This window comes from Bufo bufo, chromosome 1 (assembly GCF_905171765.1).
Source record: "Bufo bufo chromosome 1, aBufBuf1.1, whole genome shotgun sequence".
Classification (NCBI taxonomy): domain Eukaryota; kingdom Metazoa; phylum Chordata; class Amphibia; order Anura; family Bufonidae; genus Bufo; species Bufo bufo.
The window spans coordinates 764,777,451-764,796,562 of NC_053389.1; the positions used below are offsets into that span (position 1 = coordinate 764,777,451).

General features: G+C 41.6%; 1 protein-coding gene across 8 annotated transcripts in view; it reads right to left on the reverse strand.

The window, feature by feature from the left end:
• Positions 1-338: 338 nt before the first annotated feature.
• The window catches only part of LOC120986241 (patatin-like phospholipase domain-containing protein 6), a 68,056-nt gene continuing 49,282 nt past the window's right edge, over positions 339-19,112 (reverse strand). For 3 of the 8 annotated variants that reach the window (XM_040414706.1, XM_040414703.1, XM_040414704.1), the window contains exons 32-35: positions 13,234-13,350; positions 11,768-11,894; positions 3,730-3,791; positions 343-938 (exon numbers count right to left, since the gene is read on the reverse strand). In XM_040414706.1, the coding sequence (XP_040270640.1) occupies positions 882-938; positions 3,730-3,791; positions 11,768-11,894; positions 13,234-13,350 (363 nt within the window). In that variant the 3' untranslated portion in view covers positions 343-881. Of the gene's footprint in view, positions 939-3,729; positions 3,792-11,767; positions 11,895-13,233; positions 13,351-19,112 lie in introns of those variants that run through there. The other 5 variants (XM_040414710.1, XM_040414708.1, XM_040414709.1 and 2 more) reach the window with 5 other exon arrangements.

Here is a 19,112-nt window from a genome sequence, read left to right on the forward strand (position 1 = left end):
TAACGGGATACTTCGATAACCCGAACTTTAGACGCCGAACTTAAAACACAAGTTCGCTCAACACTAGTGCAGACACATTAGTAAATCTGGGCCATAATGTTCAATGTTCTATAGGGTAACCTCTCTTCTGTAACTTGAAACTTCCACTCAATGCTCACATTGATTAATAATGGCGAATGGGGCAAAGAGTACATTTACATTTTTCCCGGGTTCACTTTTTCACCCGTTATGATTTTTGGAGCAAGAAAAAAAAAAAGACGTTGCACATATTTGCATACATTTGGCATCATTTTAGATGTAACTTTTTTCCACCAAAATCAGCCTTAAAAGGGTTGGATACACCATTTCTTTTTTTTTTTTGGGGGAAGGGGGGTTTGACCACCTTGCATGACATGACCAGTTGACATGACGCAAGGCTTATTGGCTGCTGCAGCGTCAAAGTTGGTGTTTAAAACAGGGTACCTGAGGAAGGCAGCTGAGGCCGGGAAGCGAAGATGTCGGGATCGGCGAGTAGCTGGTAAATATGCTTCCGTTGTGCAGATCTGGCCATAAGTGGGGTTTGCTAACTCTCCCCCTTCCCCAAGTCCAGTGCTTGTAAAGGCCCCTTTTCCTTGACTGGATTTTTGGCATGCTGGATTTTATCTTCATTTAGTGGAAATTGCTTTTAACAGTCACAGAAATAAGACATGCCTCATTTATAAAAAAAATAAATAAGAAAGTCTGCCCTTGTTGCCCAAAGCAACCAATCAGAGCTCAGCTTCTATTTCTTAAACTACCCTGGAAAAATGAAAGCTGCACTGTGATTGGTTGCTATGCACGACAAGACTAGATTTTTCTTTCAGATAGTTTCGATAAATATCTATAACTTCATGTCTCCCTGCTCAATGAGGGACACCAGAGCCAACAACATCGTTCATCCTTAATGACTTCTCTTCATCCTGATTGACAAAAGAAAGAATAGTCAATCATGACAATATATAAATAACCTACTCAAAATTCACACACTGTATTTGGAAAGTCTTTAGACCCTTTCACTTTTTCACATTTTGTTACTTTGCTGCCTTCTTACAAAATTTGAAAAAATAAAAGATTTCCCACATCAGTCTGCACTCCATAATGAGAAAGTGAAAACAGAACTTTAGAAATGTTTGCAAGTTTATTAAAAAGGAAAAACAAAAATTTCACATGGACAAGTATTCAGACCCTTTACTATAACACTTAAAATTTAACTCTGGGGCCTCACAGTTCTTTTGATCACCTTTGAGATGTTTCTACATCTCGATTGGAGTCCACCTGTGGTAAATTCAGTTGATTGGACAAGATTTGGAAAGACACAGCCTATGTCTATGTAAGGTCTCATAGCTGACAATGCATATCAGAGCAAAAACCAAACCATGAGGAGGAAAGAACTGACTCAAGAACCCAGAGACATGATCTTCTGGGGAAGAGAACATATAAAACTTTGGCTGCACTGAAAGCTTCCAATAGTATAATTCTTAATTCTGGAAAAGGTTTGGAACAACCAGGACTCTTCCTAGAGCTGGCCATCCCTCCAAACTAAGTAATGGAGGGAAAAGGGCCTTCGTAAGAGAGGTGACCAAGAACCCATTGATCACTCTGGCTGAGCTCCAAAGATCCTGTGATGGGAGAAACTTCCAGAAGGTCACTGCAGCATTCCTTCAATCTGGGCTTTATGGTATAGAGTGGCCAGAAAGAAGTCTGTCCTCCGTAAAAGACACATGAAAGTTTGGAAAAAGGCACTCTCTGGCTGTGAGAAACAGTATTTTCTCATCTGATGAAACAGAGATTGAGCTTTTTGACCTCAGTTCTAAGAGTCATGTCTTGAGCATACCAGACACTACCCAATATCATCCCCTACAGTGAAGCATGGTGATGGCAGTATCATGCTGTGGGGGTGCTTTCAGTGGCTGGGACAGGGAGACTGTTCAGGGTTGAGGGAAAGCTAAATGGATCAAAGTGATATTCTTAGGCTACTTTCACACTAGCGTTCGGAGCGGATCCGTCTGATGTTTCATCAGACGGATCCGCTCCGATAATGCAGACGTTCGCATCCGTTCAGAACGGATCCGTCTGCATTAAAACTTAGAAAATTTTCTAAGTATGAAAGTAGCCTGAGCGGATCCGTTCAGACTTTACATTGAAAGTCAATGGGGAACGGATCCGCTTGAAGATTGAGCCATATGGTGTCATCTTCAAGCGGATCCGTCCCCATTGACTTCCATTATAACTCTGGATGGATCCGCTCGCCTCCGCACGGCCAGGCGGACACCCGAACGCTGCAAGCAGCGTTCAGGTGTCCGCTCACTGAGCGGAGCGGAGGCTGAGCGCTGGCAGGCGGATGCATTCTCAGTGGATCCGCCTCCACTGAGAATGCATTGGGGCCAGACGGATGCGTTCGGGGCCGCTCGTGAGCCCCTTCAAACGGAGCGCACGAGCGGACACCCGAACGCTAGTGTGAAAGTAGCCTTAATGAAAACCTTATCTAGTGTGATCTGGACCTCAGACTGAGCTGAAAGTTCACCTTCCAACAAAACAATTATTATTATTTGTTATTAAAGCTCCATTCATTCCATCCCACTGTACATATGCAATATGAAACAATTTCAACAATCATGAACAAGATGAGTTACCAAATGGTACATAAGGAGAGAGAAGATCCTGCCTGAGAGAGGCAGAGAGCCATTGATTGTGATAAATAGGTCTTTTGAGGAAGCTCAGTGAGGTGGGGGAAATATGATAAATTCTGTTTTTCACTGTGTTAAATTTTAGAAAGCGAGAGGAGAAGAATGAGGAAGATAGGAATTCTGGATAGTAGGGATGTGATATCTGGACCAGAGATGTAAATTTGAGTATCGTCAACATAGAAGTGATACCAAAAGCCACTGGACTCTATGAGCTGTTTCGGGCTGAAGGTGTAGATTGAGAAGAGCAGAGGTCCTAGGACAGAGCCTTGAGGGACACCGACAGAGAGTGGACAAGACGAGGAGGTGGTGTGTGAGTGGGAGACACTAAATGTCCGGTCTGTGAGGTATGATGAGAGAGAAGAGGGCCAAGTCCATGGTGCCAAGAGATGATACAGTTTGCAGCAGAAGGGAGTGGTTGATGGTTTCAAAGGCAGAGGACAGGTCAAGTAGAAAGAAGACAGAGTAATGTCGTTTGACTTTGGTAAGGGCAATTTCAGTTGAGTGTTGGGGTCAGAAGTCTTAGCACGCGGCGAAGACAACACAGGAGTGGCTTAAGGACCGCTCTGAATGTCCTTGAGTGGCCCAGGCAGAGCCCTGACTTGAACACAATCAAACATCTCTGGAGAGATCTGCAAATGGCTGTACTCTGACAGTCCCCATCCAACCTGACAGAGCTTGAGAGGACCTGCAGAGAAGAATGGCAGAAAATTCCCAAATTCAGGTGTACAAATCTTGTGGCACCATACCTATGAAGACTGAAGGCTGAATCCCTAGCAAAGGTGCTTCAACTGAGTCCAAAGTAAAGGGTCTGAATACTTATGTCAATGCAAGATATAAGTTTTTCCTTTTCAATAAATAAGCAAATATTTTGAACATTCAATTATCGCTTTATTATTATGGGGTATTGGGTTCAGAATGATGGGGAAAACATTGAACTTCTTTTTATTTTAGTCCAAGGTCACAACATAAAATGTAAAAAAAAAAGTGAGTGAAGACTTTCTGAATGAACAATAGGTACACTTACTGTCTCACAGGCTTCTCTTCTGTACTTGGTATCAGGTTTGTCTCCACTTAGTAAGCATTCCTCTACAAATACAAATGATTTATGAGTTTTATGGAAAGTTCTACCATGATGAAATTTCTTACATTATTTCCACAGATAACTACTACCCCCCCCCCACACACACACACAAACACAAAATCTTGAGAATGAGGGGTCCTTGAGTCCCCTCTCTGAAAGGAGTGGGAGTCTGAAAGGAGTGGGAGTTTTCATGTCAGTGTACCTCTCCCTTCAATTCTATGAGAATGATGGATCATGCCCTATAGAAGTGAATGAAGCATTGGACCCATATATGCACTGCTACTCCATTCACATAGGGGACTCTGGAACCCCTAGTTCTCAGGATCGTGATAGGTGATAAATAGTTTTTGTTGGATAACTCTTGCTCAAGCCTCTTACTGCTCTGCCTCCCCTCCCCCTCCCTCCTAGCACAGCCTACTTCTACCACCCAGACAACTACCTAAAGGCATAGTCAAAATGGTGTACTAGAAGAGCATTCTTCTCAAAGAAAAGATCTATTAAAAAAGCACCAAAAAAAATCACTGAAAAATTGACCTTCGCTCAGTGGTCTCAGAAGCAACAAATCTGGGACAAGCCTACCATGTGCCTTTTGTAATAAGGGTGTATTCTTATGTAGCAGAGGGACCATTGGGCACCCCTTAGGCACAAGGGCCCAATAGGATTGCTATATTTCCATCCTCTACAGTTAAGATCCTCTCTGTGGTGTTTTTTTGCAGATATTTTGCAGTCAACACCAGATGTCAACTGTGATTTCTTCTCCAATTATATAAGGATTCTTTACAGGATGTGTTGATATCCCACTGACATCAAAGGGGAAAAAAAAGCAAGAAAATCCACAAAAAAAGAACATGTTGTGGTTCTAAATGGTGTCAACATCAACTAGCTGTCTATATGAGAATGCAAAACAAAATCCTGTCACAATGTGGTACAAAAACTGAATATGCGAAAAAAGGTTTGTTTGACACACTACACATTCAGCACAAATGGTGATTTTTTTGTTTCCTTAAGTATATATGATGGATGACATCCATATGCCTGGTGGCAGCCAAGACCTAGCAAAGTACAGTAATATTGCTAATAATATTTCCATAGACAATGTGACCTGGTGATCTATCACATAGAGGGTAATATTGCATCTCATCTGAAGAAATCTTCTTCAGGACAAAACCTTTAAAAATGTTCTACTAGGGCATACGGACATCCAAAAGAGAGGACACCAGGGTGGACATTCAGTAACAAACAGTGTCTCTATGGTGGAACCATCTGCTGCATTACCTGTACTAATAGAGTTATCACTGTGTTATCTGTAGTGTTACATAGGACTGTTTTGTCATCTACTACATTATCTGCACTCAGTTGTCGCTGTGTTATCTGTGGTGTTACATAAGACTGCAGGTGACATCTACTACACTATCTGTACTCAGAGAGTTATCACTGTGCTATCTGTGGTGTTACATGGGACTGCTGTGACATCTACTACACTATCTGTACTGAGAGAATTATCACAGTGTTGTCTGTGGTGTTACATAGGACTGCTGTGACATCTACTACATTATCTGTACTCTGTACAGGGTGCACATAATAAAGTAGATTGTTGCTTGCAGCCCCATGTAATGCCACAGACAATACCTTGATCAATCTCAGTGCACAGATAATGTAGAGTTGATGTTACCTGCAGTCCTATGTAATGCCAAAGTCAGATAACACACGGATAGCAGGGTCAAGGTGATCATGCAGGCACTGCCTTAGGGCCAAAGGCAAGAGGAAGCCCACGATCTCTTAGTCAGTATGAATACTAATTAGACAGGTTCCATACTATATCACTGTTCATAATGTCATACACCCGTGGGGCAGTACCTGTGGACAAACTATATAGCAGCTGCTTCGGCATTACTTCCAGGGACTCTGCAGGACTGCACGTGCGCAGTTGTGTTGTACACATGACACACAACATCTCTCCATCCTTGATGTTATTATGTCATGTGCAGTACCGACGCTGCCCTGATGCTTATAGGGACAGAGAGATTTGTAAAGTATTCTTTACTGTAAAGGCATTGAAGTAAAAAATAAATATTTTTCTACAAAAACCAACCCTGTAAAAGATTATTTGCTCCAACAACAGTAAAACTAAGGAATGTCAGCTTAAGAAATTAAATTTGAGAGTCTATAGTCTAGAGACTATAATCCTTAAAGGAAACGTGTCATTGAAAAATATTCCTTTTAAAAAATTTTACATTTTTTCATTTCACTATCTATATTTTAAAAAAATCATAAAATCCACTAACTATTGATATATGAAGACTTCCTGTTCCGTGTAGATCACTTTTCAGCAGTCATTTCCTTATCATCATAAGCAGGATTACAATGAAAGATAACAGCTCCGTATTGACAACACAGGAATCACCATTTACAATAGGTGATGTCACAGCTTATCTATACCCCTTCCCTGCACAATGACCTCTGCGCAGGTCACAGAGCAAGCCTAGAAAACTCTACCATAGAAGTCAATGAGTCCTCTACATACTATCGTGTCTATGGTTCATGTGGTTACTGCAAAGCAAATCTTGAAATGCTTTTAATAGCAGCCCGTGCAAGATGCTGCCCCCATAATCACATCCAGGAAATAGAAAAATAAAAATATCCAAAAATAAAAACAGATTAGAACAAAATAGAATGCGTTTTGCCATCTGGTTTTAACTGGCAGAAAAAAGTTATAGGTGACACATTCCTTTTAGTTTCCAGACAGTTTTCATATTCTTGACCAAGCCTAATGTTGCAAGTCTAATATGTCACTTTATGTGGTAATAACTTAGGAATGCTTTTACAGTGAAAACTTTGAAAAATTAAAAAAAAATTTCAATTTCTCTTCTTTTATGACGGATAGTGATACCTCATAAAATAGTAATTAACATTCCCCATGTCTACTTTATGTTGGCATAATTTTATAAATGTAACTTTTTTTTTTAAGACGTTTTTAAGGCTTAGAATTTTAGAAGCAAGTTTTCAAATTTTCAAGAAAATTTCCCAAACCCACTTATTTAAGGTCCAATTAAGTTCTGAAGTCACTTTGAGGGGCTCATATAATAGAAACCATGCATAGATGAACCCATTTTAGAAACTACACCCCTCAAAATTATTCAAAACAGATAAAAAAAAATAATTGTTAACCCTTTGGTTGTTCTACAGGAATGAAACCAATATGGAGGTGAAATAAAAAAATTTCATTCTTTACATATTTTCCATTTTAATCCATTTAACACAGCACAGTGCTTTGACCCAAAAGGAGTTTTCTAAAATTCTGAAATACTTGGCTGTGAAAATGAAAAAAAAAATCTCTCTCAATAAAATGTGACTTTAGTCCCAAACTTTTCATTTTTACAAGGAGCAACAGCTGAAAAAGTACCCCAAAGTTACCATGGTGTTTCCTGAGTATAGGAACGAAAACTGCTTTATAGGCAAAATGCAGGGCTCAGAAGGGAAAGAAAACCATATAGCTTTTGGAGGGCAGATTTTGCTGGAATGGTTTTCCGGCACAATGTCACATTTGAAGGCACCCTGAGGTACCTCCACAGTAGAAATCCCATTTTGGAAACTACAACCCTCAAGGAATTTTTTGTGGGATATAGTGAGTGTTTTGAACTCACAGGTGTTTCAAAGAATTTAACCCCTTCAACCCCGGGCCTGTTTTCACCTTCCTGCCCAGGCCATTTTTTTGCAAATCTGACCAGTGTCACTTTAAGTGCTGATAACTTTAAAACGCTTTGACTTATCCAGGCCATTCTGAGACAGTTTTTTCGTCACATATTGTACTTCATGACACTGGTAAAATGGAGACAAAATTATTATTTTTTATTTATAAAAAAATACCAAATTTGCCCAAAATTTTGAAAAATTTGCAAATTTCCAAGTTTCAATTTCTCTACTTCTATAATACATAGTAATACCTACAAAAATAGTTATTACTTTACATTCCCCATATGTCTACTTCATGTTTGGATCATTTTGGGAATGACATTTTATTTCTTGGGGACGTTACAAGGCTTAGAAGTTTAGAAGCAAGCTTACATAATAGAAACCACCCAAAAATGACCCCATTCTAGAAACTACACCCCTCAAGGTATTCAAAACTGATTTTACAAACTTTGTTAACCCTTTAGGTGTTCCACAAGAATTAATGGAAAATAGAGATACAATTTCAAAATTTAACTTTTTTGGCAGATTTTCCATTTAAATATTTTTTTTCCAGTTACAAAGCAAGGGTTAACAGCCAAACAAAACTCAATATTTATGGCTCTGATTCTGTAGTTTACAGAAACACCCCATATGTGGTCGTAAACCGCTGTACGGGCACACGGCAGGGCGCAGAAGGAAAGGAATGCCATACGGTTTTTGGAAGGCAGATTTTGCTGGACTGGTTTATTGACACCATGTCCCATTTGAAGCCCCCCTGATGCACCCCTACAGTAGAAACTAAAAAAAGTGACCACATTTTGGAAACTACGGGATAAGGTGCCAGTTTTATTGGTACTATTTTGGGGTACATATGATTTTTTATTGCGCTATATTACGTTTTTTGTGAGGCAAGGTAACAAAAATTGATGTTTTGGCACCGTTTTTATTTTTACAGCGTTTACCTGAGGGATTAGGTCATGTGACTTTTTTATTGAGCAGATCGTTACGCATGTGGCAATACCTAATATGTCTACTTTTTCTTATTTATTTAAGTTTTACACAATAATAGCATTTTTGAAACTGAAATAATGATATTTTAGTGTCTCATAGTCTGAGAGCCATAGCTTTTTTATTTTTTGACCGATTCTCTCAGGTAGGGTCTCATTTTTTGCGGGATGAGGTGATGGTCTGATTGGTACTATTTTGGGGGGCATACGTGTTTTTTTGTTTTTTGTTTTTTTACGGTGTTCATCTGAGTGGTTAGGTCATGTGATATTTTTATAGAGCTGTTTGTTACGGATGTGGCGATACCTAATATGTATACTTTTTTTTATTTTTTCACTTTAGCACAATAATAGCAGTTTTGAAGCAAAAAATAATCATATTTTAGTGTCTCCATAGTCTGAGAGCCATAGTTTTTTATATTTTTTAACCAATTCTCTTAGGTAGGGTCTCATTTTTTGCGGGATGAGGTGACGGTCTGACTGGTACTATTTTGGAGGGCATACGCCTTTTTGATCACTTGCTGTTACAATTTTTGTGATGTAATGTGACAAATGGCTTTTTTTACATTTTTTTTTATTTTTTTTTACGGTGTTCACCTGAGTGGTTAGGTCATGTGATATTTTTATAGAGCTGTTTGTTATGGACGTGGCAATACCCAATATGTATACTTTTTTTATTTTTTTCACTTTAGCACAATAATAGCAGAAAAAAAATGATGTTTTAGGGTCTCTATAGTCTGAGGCTATAGTTTTTTATTTTTTGGGCGATTGTCTTAGGTAGGGGCTAATTTCTTGCGGGATGAGGTGACGGTTTTATTGATACAATTTTGGGGGCATACACCTTTTTTATCGCTTGGTGTTGCACTTTTTGTGATGTAAGGTGACAAAAAAGGCTTTTTTTTTTACACTTTAAAAAAAAAAATTATGGTGTTTATCGGACAGGGTGGATCATGTGATATATTTATAGAGCCGGTCATTACGGATGCGGCGATACCTAATATGTGTGGGTTTTGTTTTCCAGTTTTTTTTATTATAAAATAAGGGGAAAGGGCCGTTTTTTTTTTCTTTTTTAGTTTATTAATTTTATTACTTTATTAATTTTATTAAAAACCCTTTTTTTTTACTTTTTTTTACTTTACTTTATTTATGACATTCACTTTTGGGGGTCTGATCCCCTCTGCAATGCATTACAATACATCTGTATTGTAATGCATTGCCTGTTAGTGTATGACACTGAGTCATACACTAACAGGTTGCCTAGGAGACCGGGCCTGAGGCCGAATCTCCTCGGCACCTGTAGAAGGCAGTTCCCGATGCCGTGCAAGGCATTGGGCAGCCTCTGCACGGCATCGGGCTGCCTTGTGTCGCCTCGAGTCCCCGCCACAGCAGTGCGGGGACTCGATGCGATCGTTCACCTGACACAAACCTCTTCTGTGTCGCGGTCAGCGCGGACCGCGGCATAGAAGGGGTTAATCCACCGGCATCGGCTTTTACAGCCACGTCGGCGGATACAGCAGGGGCCCGGCTACCACGGACTGCTGGGCCCCTGCAGTGATCGCGCGCGCACCGCTCCGGTGCCCGCGCGATCACTGTGACATACTATTACGTCAAATTGCGGGAACTCAATGGTTCCCATGATGTAACAGTACGTCAAAGGTCGGGAAGGGGTTAAAAACACGTGGCTGTAAAAATGAACAAAAAATCTCTTCTTCCATTAAAATGTTGCTTTAGCCCCAGACTTTTCATTTTCACAAGGGGTAAAAGGAGAAAAAGCACACTAAATTTTGTTACATAATTTTTCCAATCACAGCAGTACCCCTTATGTGGTCATAAATTGCTGTTTGGGCACATTGCAAGGTTCAGAAAAAAAAAAAGCACCATATGATATTTAAGGCCTAGTTTGGGGATTTATAGAGCATTGGCTGACAAATACAGAGGCTCCGAAGTGAAGTCAAAATAATGGCACGGTGTTGCTTTTGAACATTGTCTGGGGTACCAGTATAGCTATTTTCTGATAAACATATTTCTTTATTTTTCTCTTAAAGAAGCTTTTTTTTTGCAGAATAAGTTTCCATTGTCATTGGTTCTACTTTGAGGTACATATGACATTTATTCAACTTTTATTTTATTCACCTTTTAGAGAAGTATGCGGAAGCGGATCTCCGAAATGCGGATTCGCATCTGTTCCAGCCCTATTGAAAGTGAATGGGTCCGCAAATTTCGGAACGAATGTGGACCCAAATTACGGACGTGTGAATAGACCCTTATATTGTTTTTTTGTTTTTCTGCTTTTACACAATAAAAGCATTTTTGAAAAAAAAGTTATTAAGACATATTTTTTATTATTTTGGCGGCGATGGTCTTGTGCCAGGGCTAATTTTTGGTGGGATGAGTCGACATTTTCAACTTTTTTACACTTCAAACACTTGACAGTAGCTCCAGTTACAGTGGAAATACAGTCCCCACAAAGGTAGTGCATTGTACACCTCTCTGCAGAGCTGATCTGGGTCTGCTAACAAGGGACCGCAGTGTGACCTCTTGTCCAGAGTTGGACCTCTTGTCCAATAGATGGTGTTAGAGCACAAGGGAAGGGCTGTGGCCACAGAAGCAGGAAGCCTGCGTGGTAGAAGTAGTCTATGCTAGGAGGGAGGTGAGGCTGAGCAGTAAGAGGCTTGAGCAAGAGAGGAGTGTGTTGTGGTGTGATGCTCCTCACACAGAATAGGGCCTGCAGAGTAAGGAGTGCAAAGGACTGTGATAGAGAGAGAGCCAGCAGGTGAGGTCTTAGAACATGTGTGGACAGAAGGGGAGTCCCTCAGCCCGCAGGCCTGAAAAGCTATTCCTTACAATTGTTATTGCTTTCATACATTTGCTATTTTGCACTAAATTTAAGACTTCAGTAAATTTCAGTTAAGACCAGTGGAGTTGTGTTTGTTGCCAGCGCACAGTATGACACATTTTCTTATCTACACACACTGTGTATAAAGGGATAGGGAAGGCAGGGACAGTGAAAAATCATCCCTGTCTTCTCTATGGGGAGTCCAGTTATGATCTCTGCGCTAACATTTTAAAACGTCTGTGTAGACATATGTTCCGACCACCCCCATATAGTCTATGGGAGGTTGGGAACTGGTTAATGTAAGTCCTGCATTCCCTAGGACAACTAAAATAGTCCTTCAGTGCAAAAGGTCTGCAAATAGCAGCAGCATGCTCAGGTTTCTAGAATTATAATACAAAGAGTAGGAAGATGCATGGGAGAATTCTTTATATTTCTCATCATCATGATCCCTTGGTGTGTGCACAGGTACCTGCATAACGCATGATATGATCTCTCTCAGCTGACCGTTGTTGGTCTTGGTGAATGTATCGACTGCTGGAAGGTTCAATTCGAGACACAATTTCAGCCAGATCAGTGAAGCCTGGGACCATGCCAATCTATATACAAGAAACATGTAAGACATCACAAGGCTATGCTATAATCTCTAGTTTGAGGATATGGATAGACACTTCTCAACCGTGAAATTGCAACACCAAGAAAAAGAAAGTTGTGGAATTCTGGAAATCACAGGAAATGTACAGTAAATGATAAAAAATGGAAACAAAATATTCAAAACATCTCAATTTATTCAGTATTGTGTATGAGCGAAATAGACATACTTACATGCCTTGGTGTGTTATCAATGAGGTTATTAATGGTTGCCTGAGGAATGTTCTGCCACACTGAATGCACTTGGACACTCAAATCATCAAGATCTGCTGTTGGCTGTTCTGTTTGCAATTGAAAACCAATGACGTCCCAAATGTGCTCCATGGGAGACAAGTCTGGGGACGCTGCAGGCCATGGAGGCCAATTACAGTTGCACAAGCAACATGTGGTCTGGCATTGTCCTGTGGAAAAACAGCTTATGGGACACTTTGGAGAAATGACCATAAAGTTGGTTCCATGACTAAATCAATGTAATGCAGCCTTTAGTGTGCCTGATATGAAGATGAAAGGAGTAAAGGCCTCTTCAGGGTATTACCCAGGTAGTCTCCAGACCAATCTCCAGCTATCATTGCATCCAAGAAAAAAGCTGAAGAGGATAGACCTCCATTCCACCCTCCATTGCAGTCTTGCTGTGCACCAAGATAGCCTTGGAGGTCGGTGGCGTGAAGTCAATTGAACACCAGTAGCTGGATGTCTGGCTCATAGCTCAATGTCCTGAAAAAGCCTTCTGATGGGTTGTGTAGACATTGTTTGCCACCCTAGGCTTGGGATGTGATGTCCAATTTCACTTGCAGTACAGAAGAGATCACTAAGCGTCATTCTTCTAAATAGACAATCATTCCGTGCATAGATTCACCTCTGTGCACCTCTTACTGTTATTCCAGTTTGTCAGAGTTTTCCCAACCACCAGGACACACAACATTGATCTGCTGGAGTTATAAACTATGGTCTCTCAGTTCAAGGCTTCTGTCCTTCTTGCTGTGTGATGTGTGGTGATAACTGTCATGTGACGAACAGGAGGCATCCCACATGACTTGATTGAATTTTAGATTTTTCATGTAGCTAAAAAACTTTGCTTTCATTATAGCTTTTATGCCCCTCCTACATTCCACAGATTGGAGCTAGTTGCAGGAAAATGTAATCATCTGAAGATCTTCGTGATACCCGTTGCTCCCTCGATTTGTATAGCCTTACGCCTTGTCATGCTTGGTGTTGCAAATTTCAATGTTAAGGAGTGTAGTTAGTTACCAGGTGCTCTGTGATATTAATAAGGGATGTCACACTTACATCACCCTCATGACGCTGGTCTAATTCGGGTGCACTGTGGTCCTGCAGCATCTTCTCAATGATGTCTCCTCGATGCCACTCTGTGAATATAAGTTTTCCGTAGTCATATCCAATATTCTGCAAAATAAAGAATAGGTTAAATTCAGAGCACAGATGAGAGAATGACATAGAATTGGTAATATGGGTGGGTGGGACATCAATGATATTACAGGATATAATTCCTGGAAAATCCCTGACCCCATGATCAGCACTATATAAAGAATTTCCAGTGCTGAGTACATCCAGAGCCTTTTACAAATCCATTTATTACACAAGGAACCCCAAAAGTAAGAACCACACTGCTATCAAACTAGATAAACTGACAAATAAAACTAAAGTATGTAGGGTAGTATTTAAGGCATATACAGTAAGTTCATATACAGTATGTGTCAGAATATAAGGCTTTACAAACTTGCATAGGATGCTATACATAATGGTATATCAAATTGCATGTAAGGTGATTTCAGGTAGAATATAAGTCTTTACAACACTGCAAACAAGACTTTATATAATGGCATATATTTTATATAAAACAATATTAGAGACATGGTGGTAGAGTCAGCCTGCTTCTATCCCCACAATGCACTTTCCAGGTCATTCCCTCAGTACTATCACGCTCATTCCCATCTTTTGAGGTCCACACTCTCAGACTCTTCCATCCTCTCATCCTTACAGTGGAGGTGATTTACCAACCCCCTGACTCACCCATCAAGTTCTTGGATTACTTTGCTGCGTGGTTGTCACACTTCTTGTCCTCAGAACTACCAACTCTTATTTTGGGAGAACATCTCCACTGACAACCCTACGTATCTCCCAGTTTGCCTCCCAGCCTTTATCTCCAACCTCCTATCTTGGACTTCCACAACATTCTAACTCTCAGACGTATAAAGATGGTAATACACTTGACCTGGTCTTTCCCAGCTCTGCTCTGTTCCCAACTTTACTATCCTCTCCCGCTACCTCACCACTATCTTCTCTCCTTCACTGTCACAAATCCAAATCCTTCTCGGCACACTCCTACTTATCACACACTCAGAAATCTACATGCCATTGGCACCAAGAAACTTAGGGACTCTCTACAGTCATCACTGTCCCCAATCTCTTCCCTCTCCTGGCTGCAAAACACTATAATGACACCCTCAGAAACATTTTGGATGAAGTAGCCCCCCTCTACACCCAGAACTGCCAAACAGAGGCAAAAGCAACCCTGGCTTACACCTGAAACTCGCTTCCTCCAGGGATGCTCCTGAGGTGCCTAAAGCCTATGGAGAAACACTTGCACACCACAAGATTCCTTCCAATACAAATTCATACTAATAACTTATAACTGTGACCTTCACCTCTTCAAACAGACCTACTTCACATCCCTGATCTCCTCACTGTCCAACAATTAAAAAAACCTCTTTGGCATTTTTCACTCCCTCCTCAATCCAAAAGTGCAGGCGCCTAGTACAGACCTCTGTACTGCAGATCTGACCTCCCACTTCAAAGAGAAAATTGAAAATCTGCTGCAGGAAATCAGCTCCTATAAGTGTCAAAGATCTCTTTCTCTCCTCATGTCCTCTGGCTCACTCCCCATATTCTACCCAGTCACAGAAGAAGTCTCCAGGCTCCTCTCCTCTTCACATCCTACCACATGCACTACAGACCTTATTTCCTCATACTTCCTCTGGTCTCTCTCCCCAACTGTTACTACTCACCAAACTAAAACCTTCAACTTCTCTCTTTCAAACATTTTGCCATAATGCCAAAATCTTCTCTTAACCCATCCTGCGCAAATAACTACAGACCTATCTCTAATCTCCCCTTCATCTCTCCCCTTCAAACTCCTGGAGCATCGGGTCTACTCTTGCTATCTCACAGCTAACTCTCCTTGATCGATTACAATCTGGTTTTCACACCCTATATCCTATAGAAACTGCCCTTACCAAAGTGACAAATGACATCCTGACAGCTAAATGTAATGGTGACTACTCTCTACTAATTCTCCTTGATCTCGCTGCAGCATTTGACACTGTAGATCACCATCTCCTCCTCACCATGCTCCAATCTATTGGTCTTACGGACACCGTTCTCTCTTGGTTTATTTCCTATGTCTCTGACTGCTCCTTCAGTGTTTCATTTGCTGATTGTACTTCCTCTCCTCTCCCTCTTGCTGTTGGGGTTCCTCAGAGTTCAGTCCTAGGTCCTCTCCTCTTTTCTCTATTGGACAGACTATCAGCAGATTTGGTTTTCAGTACCATCTCTATGCCAATGACACCGACCATATACATCTTCCTGTGACATCACGCCTGCTGTAATACAGAACACTAGTGACTGTCTGTCTGCTTTCTCTAACATCATGTCCTCTCTCTATCTGAAACGGAATCTTTCAAAAACGGAACCACTTGTGTTTTCTCCATCTACTAACCTACCTAAACCTGATATCTCCATCTCAGTGTGTGGCACTACCATCATGCCTAGGCAGCACGCCCGCTGTCTCGGTGTTATGTTTGACACTGATCTTTCCTTTCGTTTGCCTGCTCATGCTGCTTGCACCTCAAAAACATCTCTGCAATCCTCAGTTTTTTACTGTGGATACAAGAAAAGCGTTCATTGTTGCCCAGATCTATTCCCCTCTTGATTACTGTAACTCATTATTAATTGGTCTTCACCTCACCAGACTTTCCACTCACCAATCTATTCTGAATACAGCAGCCAAGCTAATCTATCTGTCCAACCGCTACTCCGATGAGCCTCTGCCCTGTGCCAGTCATTGCACTGGTTGCCTATACAGTACAGGATTGAATTGAAACTGGTCATTCTCACCCACATAGCTCTCCACAGTGCTGGACCCTCAACATCTCTAAACTCATTTCTGTCTATCACCCACCCTGTGCTCTCTGTTCAATCAATGACTTACAATTTTAGGCGCTGTCTAAAAACACATTTTTAGGTTAGCGTGATCTATTGTCAAATATCCACACCCTATGTTTTCAGAAGCACTATGGATATCGGCTGGTGATGGCTCATGCAGCATCATATCTACTCCCCTATGGTGTTATCTCCAATGTCCTCTTGCGAGCAGGGCCCTTATTTTAATTGTTAACTGGTTTGTTGCTATGTTATTTATGACTCTGTTTGTACATTAACTCCCTGATTGTAAGTCCTGAGGATTATGTTGGTGCTATATAAAGATTATTATTATATAGTACATAGTAGTATGTAGGACTATGTAAAGTGGCATGTAAAGGTACTTTCACACTTGCGGCAGAGGATTCTGGCAGTCAGTTCTGTCGCAGTTCCGTCCGGCAATCCAGACGCAAACGGATGGCATTTGTCAGACGGATCCGGATGCGGATCCGTCTGACAAATGCATTGAAATACCGGATCCGTCTCTCCAGTGTCGTCCAGAAAAACAAATGAGGTATCATTGTAGATGTAATGACCCAGAGAATGAAGGTAAAAGGTCAGTTTTACCGCAGAGGGAAAGCCATAAAAACAAAACCATAAAACTATGGTGGTTCTAGAAAGGCAGGTGAAGTGAGTGAAAAATGAAAACTTAAAAATCCTCTGTTAACACAGTGGTGTAACTAGAAATAACCTGGCCCCCAGCAACTCCCAACTCCAGTACAGACAAGGGTAAATTAGGTTAAACGGGTAAGAGAAAAACTGAATTCGACTTACCGGTAATTTGGTTTCCATGAGATCACCATGACAGCCTCACAAGGAGATTGACCCCTGACCTCTGTAGGGGCAGGAACAGGGAAAGGTTAAAACACCTCCCCCCTCCACCATATACCAGTGCTTCCAAAATTACTAAAGAGTGAGAAGGTGGAGATTTAATTATAGTAACATAATATAGAAACGGAAGGTATTACTTCATACCATATACGAATCAAAGTAAAATGATAAATTGGGAGGGATTAATGGGCCGTCATGGTGATCTCATGGAAACCGAATTACCAGTAAGTCTAATTCAGTTTTTCCATTTCATCACCATGACGGCCTCACAAAGAGATATAGAAAACTATAACATTAAGGGGGGGCTACTGCCTGGAGGACTTTACGTCCAAAAGACAATTCAGAAGTATTGGAGAAATCCAAGGTAATGCTTTATAAAAGTATGCATACTGGACCAAGTTGTTGCTCCTCAAATGTGTTCCAGAGATGCACCCGCTTTCTCCACTTGTGAAGAGGACATAGCATTAGTTGAGCTTTTAAGTTAACCGGAGAAGAAAACCCCTGAACGCTATAGCATTAGGTAATGGAATTCTTTATCGACCTGGCAATGGAAGACCTAGAAACTCTTTGGCCTCTTTCACACGGGCGTCGCGTGTGAGGGCCGGATAAGATGCGGGTGCGTCGCGGGAAAATGCGCAATTTTTCAGCGCGAGTGCAAAGCGTTTTAATGCGTTTTGCACGCGCGTGAGAAAAAATTGGCATGTTTGGTACCCAAACCCGAACTTCTTCACAGAAGTTCGGGTTTGGGTTAGGTGTTGTGTAGATTTTTTAGGTGTTGTGTAGATGGTTATAAGGGAAAATAATACACTGCTCAAAAAAATAAAGGGAACACAAAAATAACACATCCTAGATCTGAATTAATTAAATATTCTTCTGAAATACTTTGTTCTTTACATAGTTGAATGTGCTGACAACAAAATCACACAAAAATAAAAAAATGGAAATCAAATTTTTCAACCCATGGAGGTCTGGATTTGGAGTCACCCTCAAAATTAAAGTGGAAAAACACATTACAGGCTGATCCAACTTTGATGTAATGTCCTTAAAACAAGTCAAAATGAGGCTCAGTAGTGTGTGTGGACTCCACGTGCCTGTATGACCTCCCTACAACGCCTGTGCATGCTCCTGATGAGGTGGCGGACGGTCTCCTGAGGGATCTCTTCCCAGACCTGGACTAAAGCATCTGCCAACTCCTGGACAGTCTGTGGTGCAACGTGATGTTGGTGGATAGAGCAAGACATGATGTCCCAGATGTGCTCAATTGGATTCAGGTCTGGGGAACGGGCGGGCCAGTCCATAGCATCAATGCTTTCGTCTTGCAGGAACTGCTGACTCACTCCAGACACATGAGGTCTAGCATTGTCTTGCATTAGGAGGAACCCAGGGCCAACCGCACCAGCATATGGTCTCACAAGGGGTCTGAGGATCTCATCTCGGTACCTAATGGCAGTCAGGCTACCTCTGGCGAGCACATGGAGGGCTGTGCGGCCCTCCAAAGAAATTCCACCCCACACCATTACTGACCCAATGCCAAACCGGTCATGCTGGAGGATGTTGCAGGCAACAGAACGTTCTCCACGGCGTCTCAAGACTCTGTCACATCTGTCACATGTGCTCAGTGTGAACCTGCTTTCATCTGTGAAGAGCACAGGGCGCCAGTGGCGAATTTGCCAATATTGGTGTTCTCTGGAAAATGCCAAACGTCCTGCATGGTGTTGGGCTGTAAGCCCAACCCCCACCTGTGGACGTCGGGCCCTCATATCACCCTCATGGAGTCTGTTTCTGACCGTTTGAGCAGACACATGCACATTTGTGGCCTGCTGGAGGTCATTTTGCAGGGCTCTGGCAGTGCTCCTCCTGTTCCTCCTTGCACAAAGGCGGAGGTAGCGGTCCTGCTGCTGGGTTGTTGCCCTCCTACGGCCTCCTCCACGTCTCCTGATGTACTGGCCTGTCTCCTGGTAGCGCCTCCATGCTCTGGACACTACGCTGACAGACACAGCAAACCTTCTTGCCACAGCTCGCATTGATGTGCCATCCTGGATAAGCTGCACTACCTTTGGGTTGTAGACTCCGTCTCATGCTACCACTAGAGTGAAAGCAACGCCAGCATTCAAAAG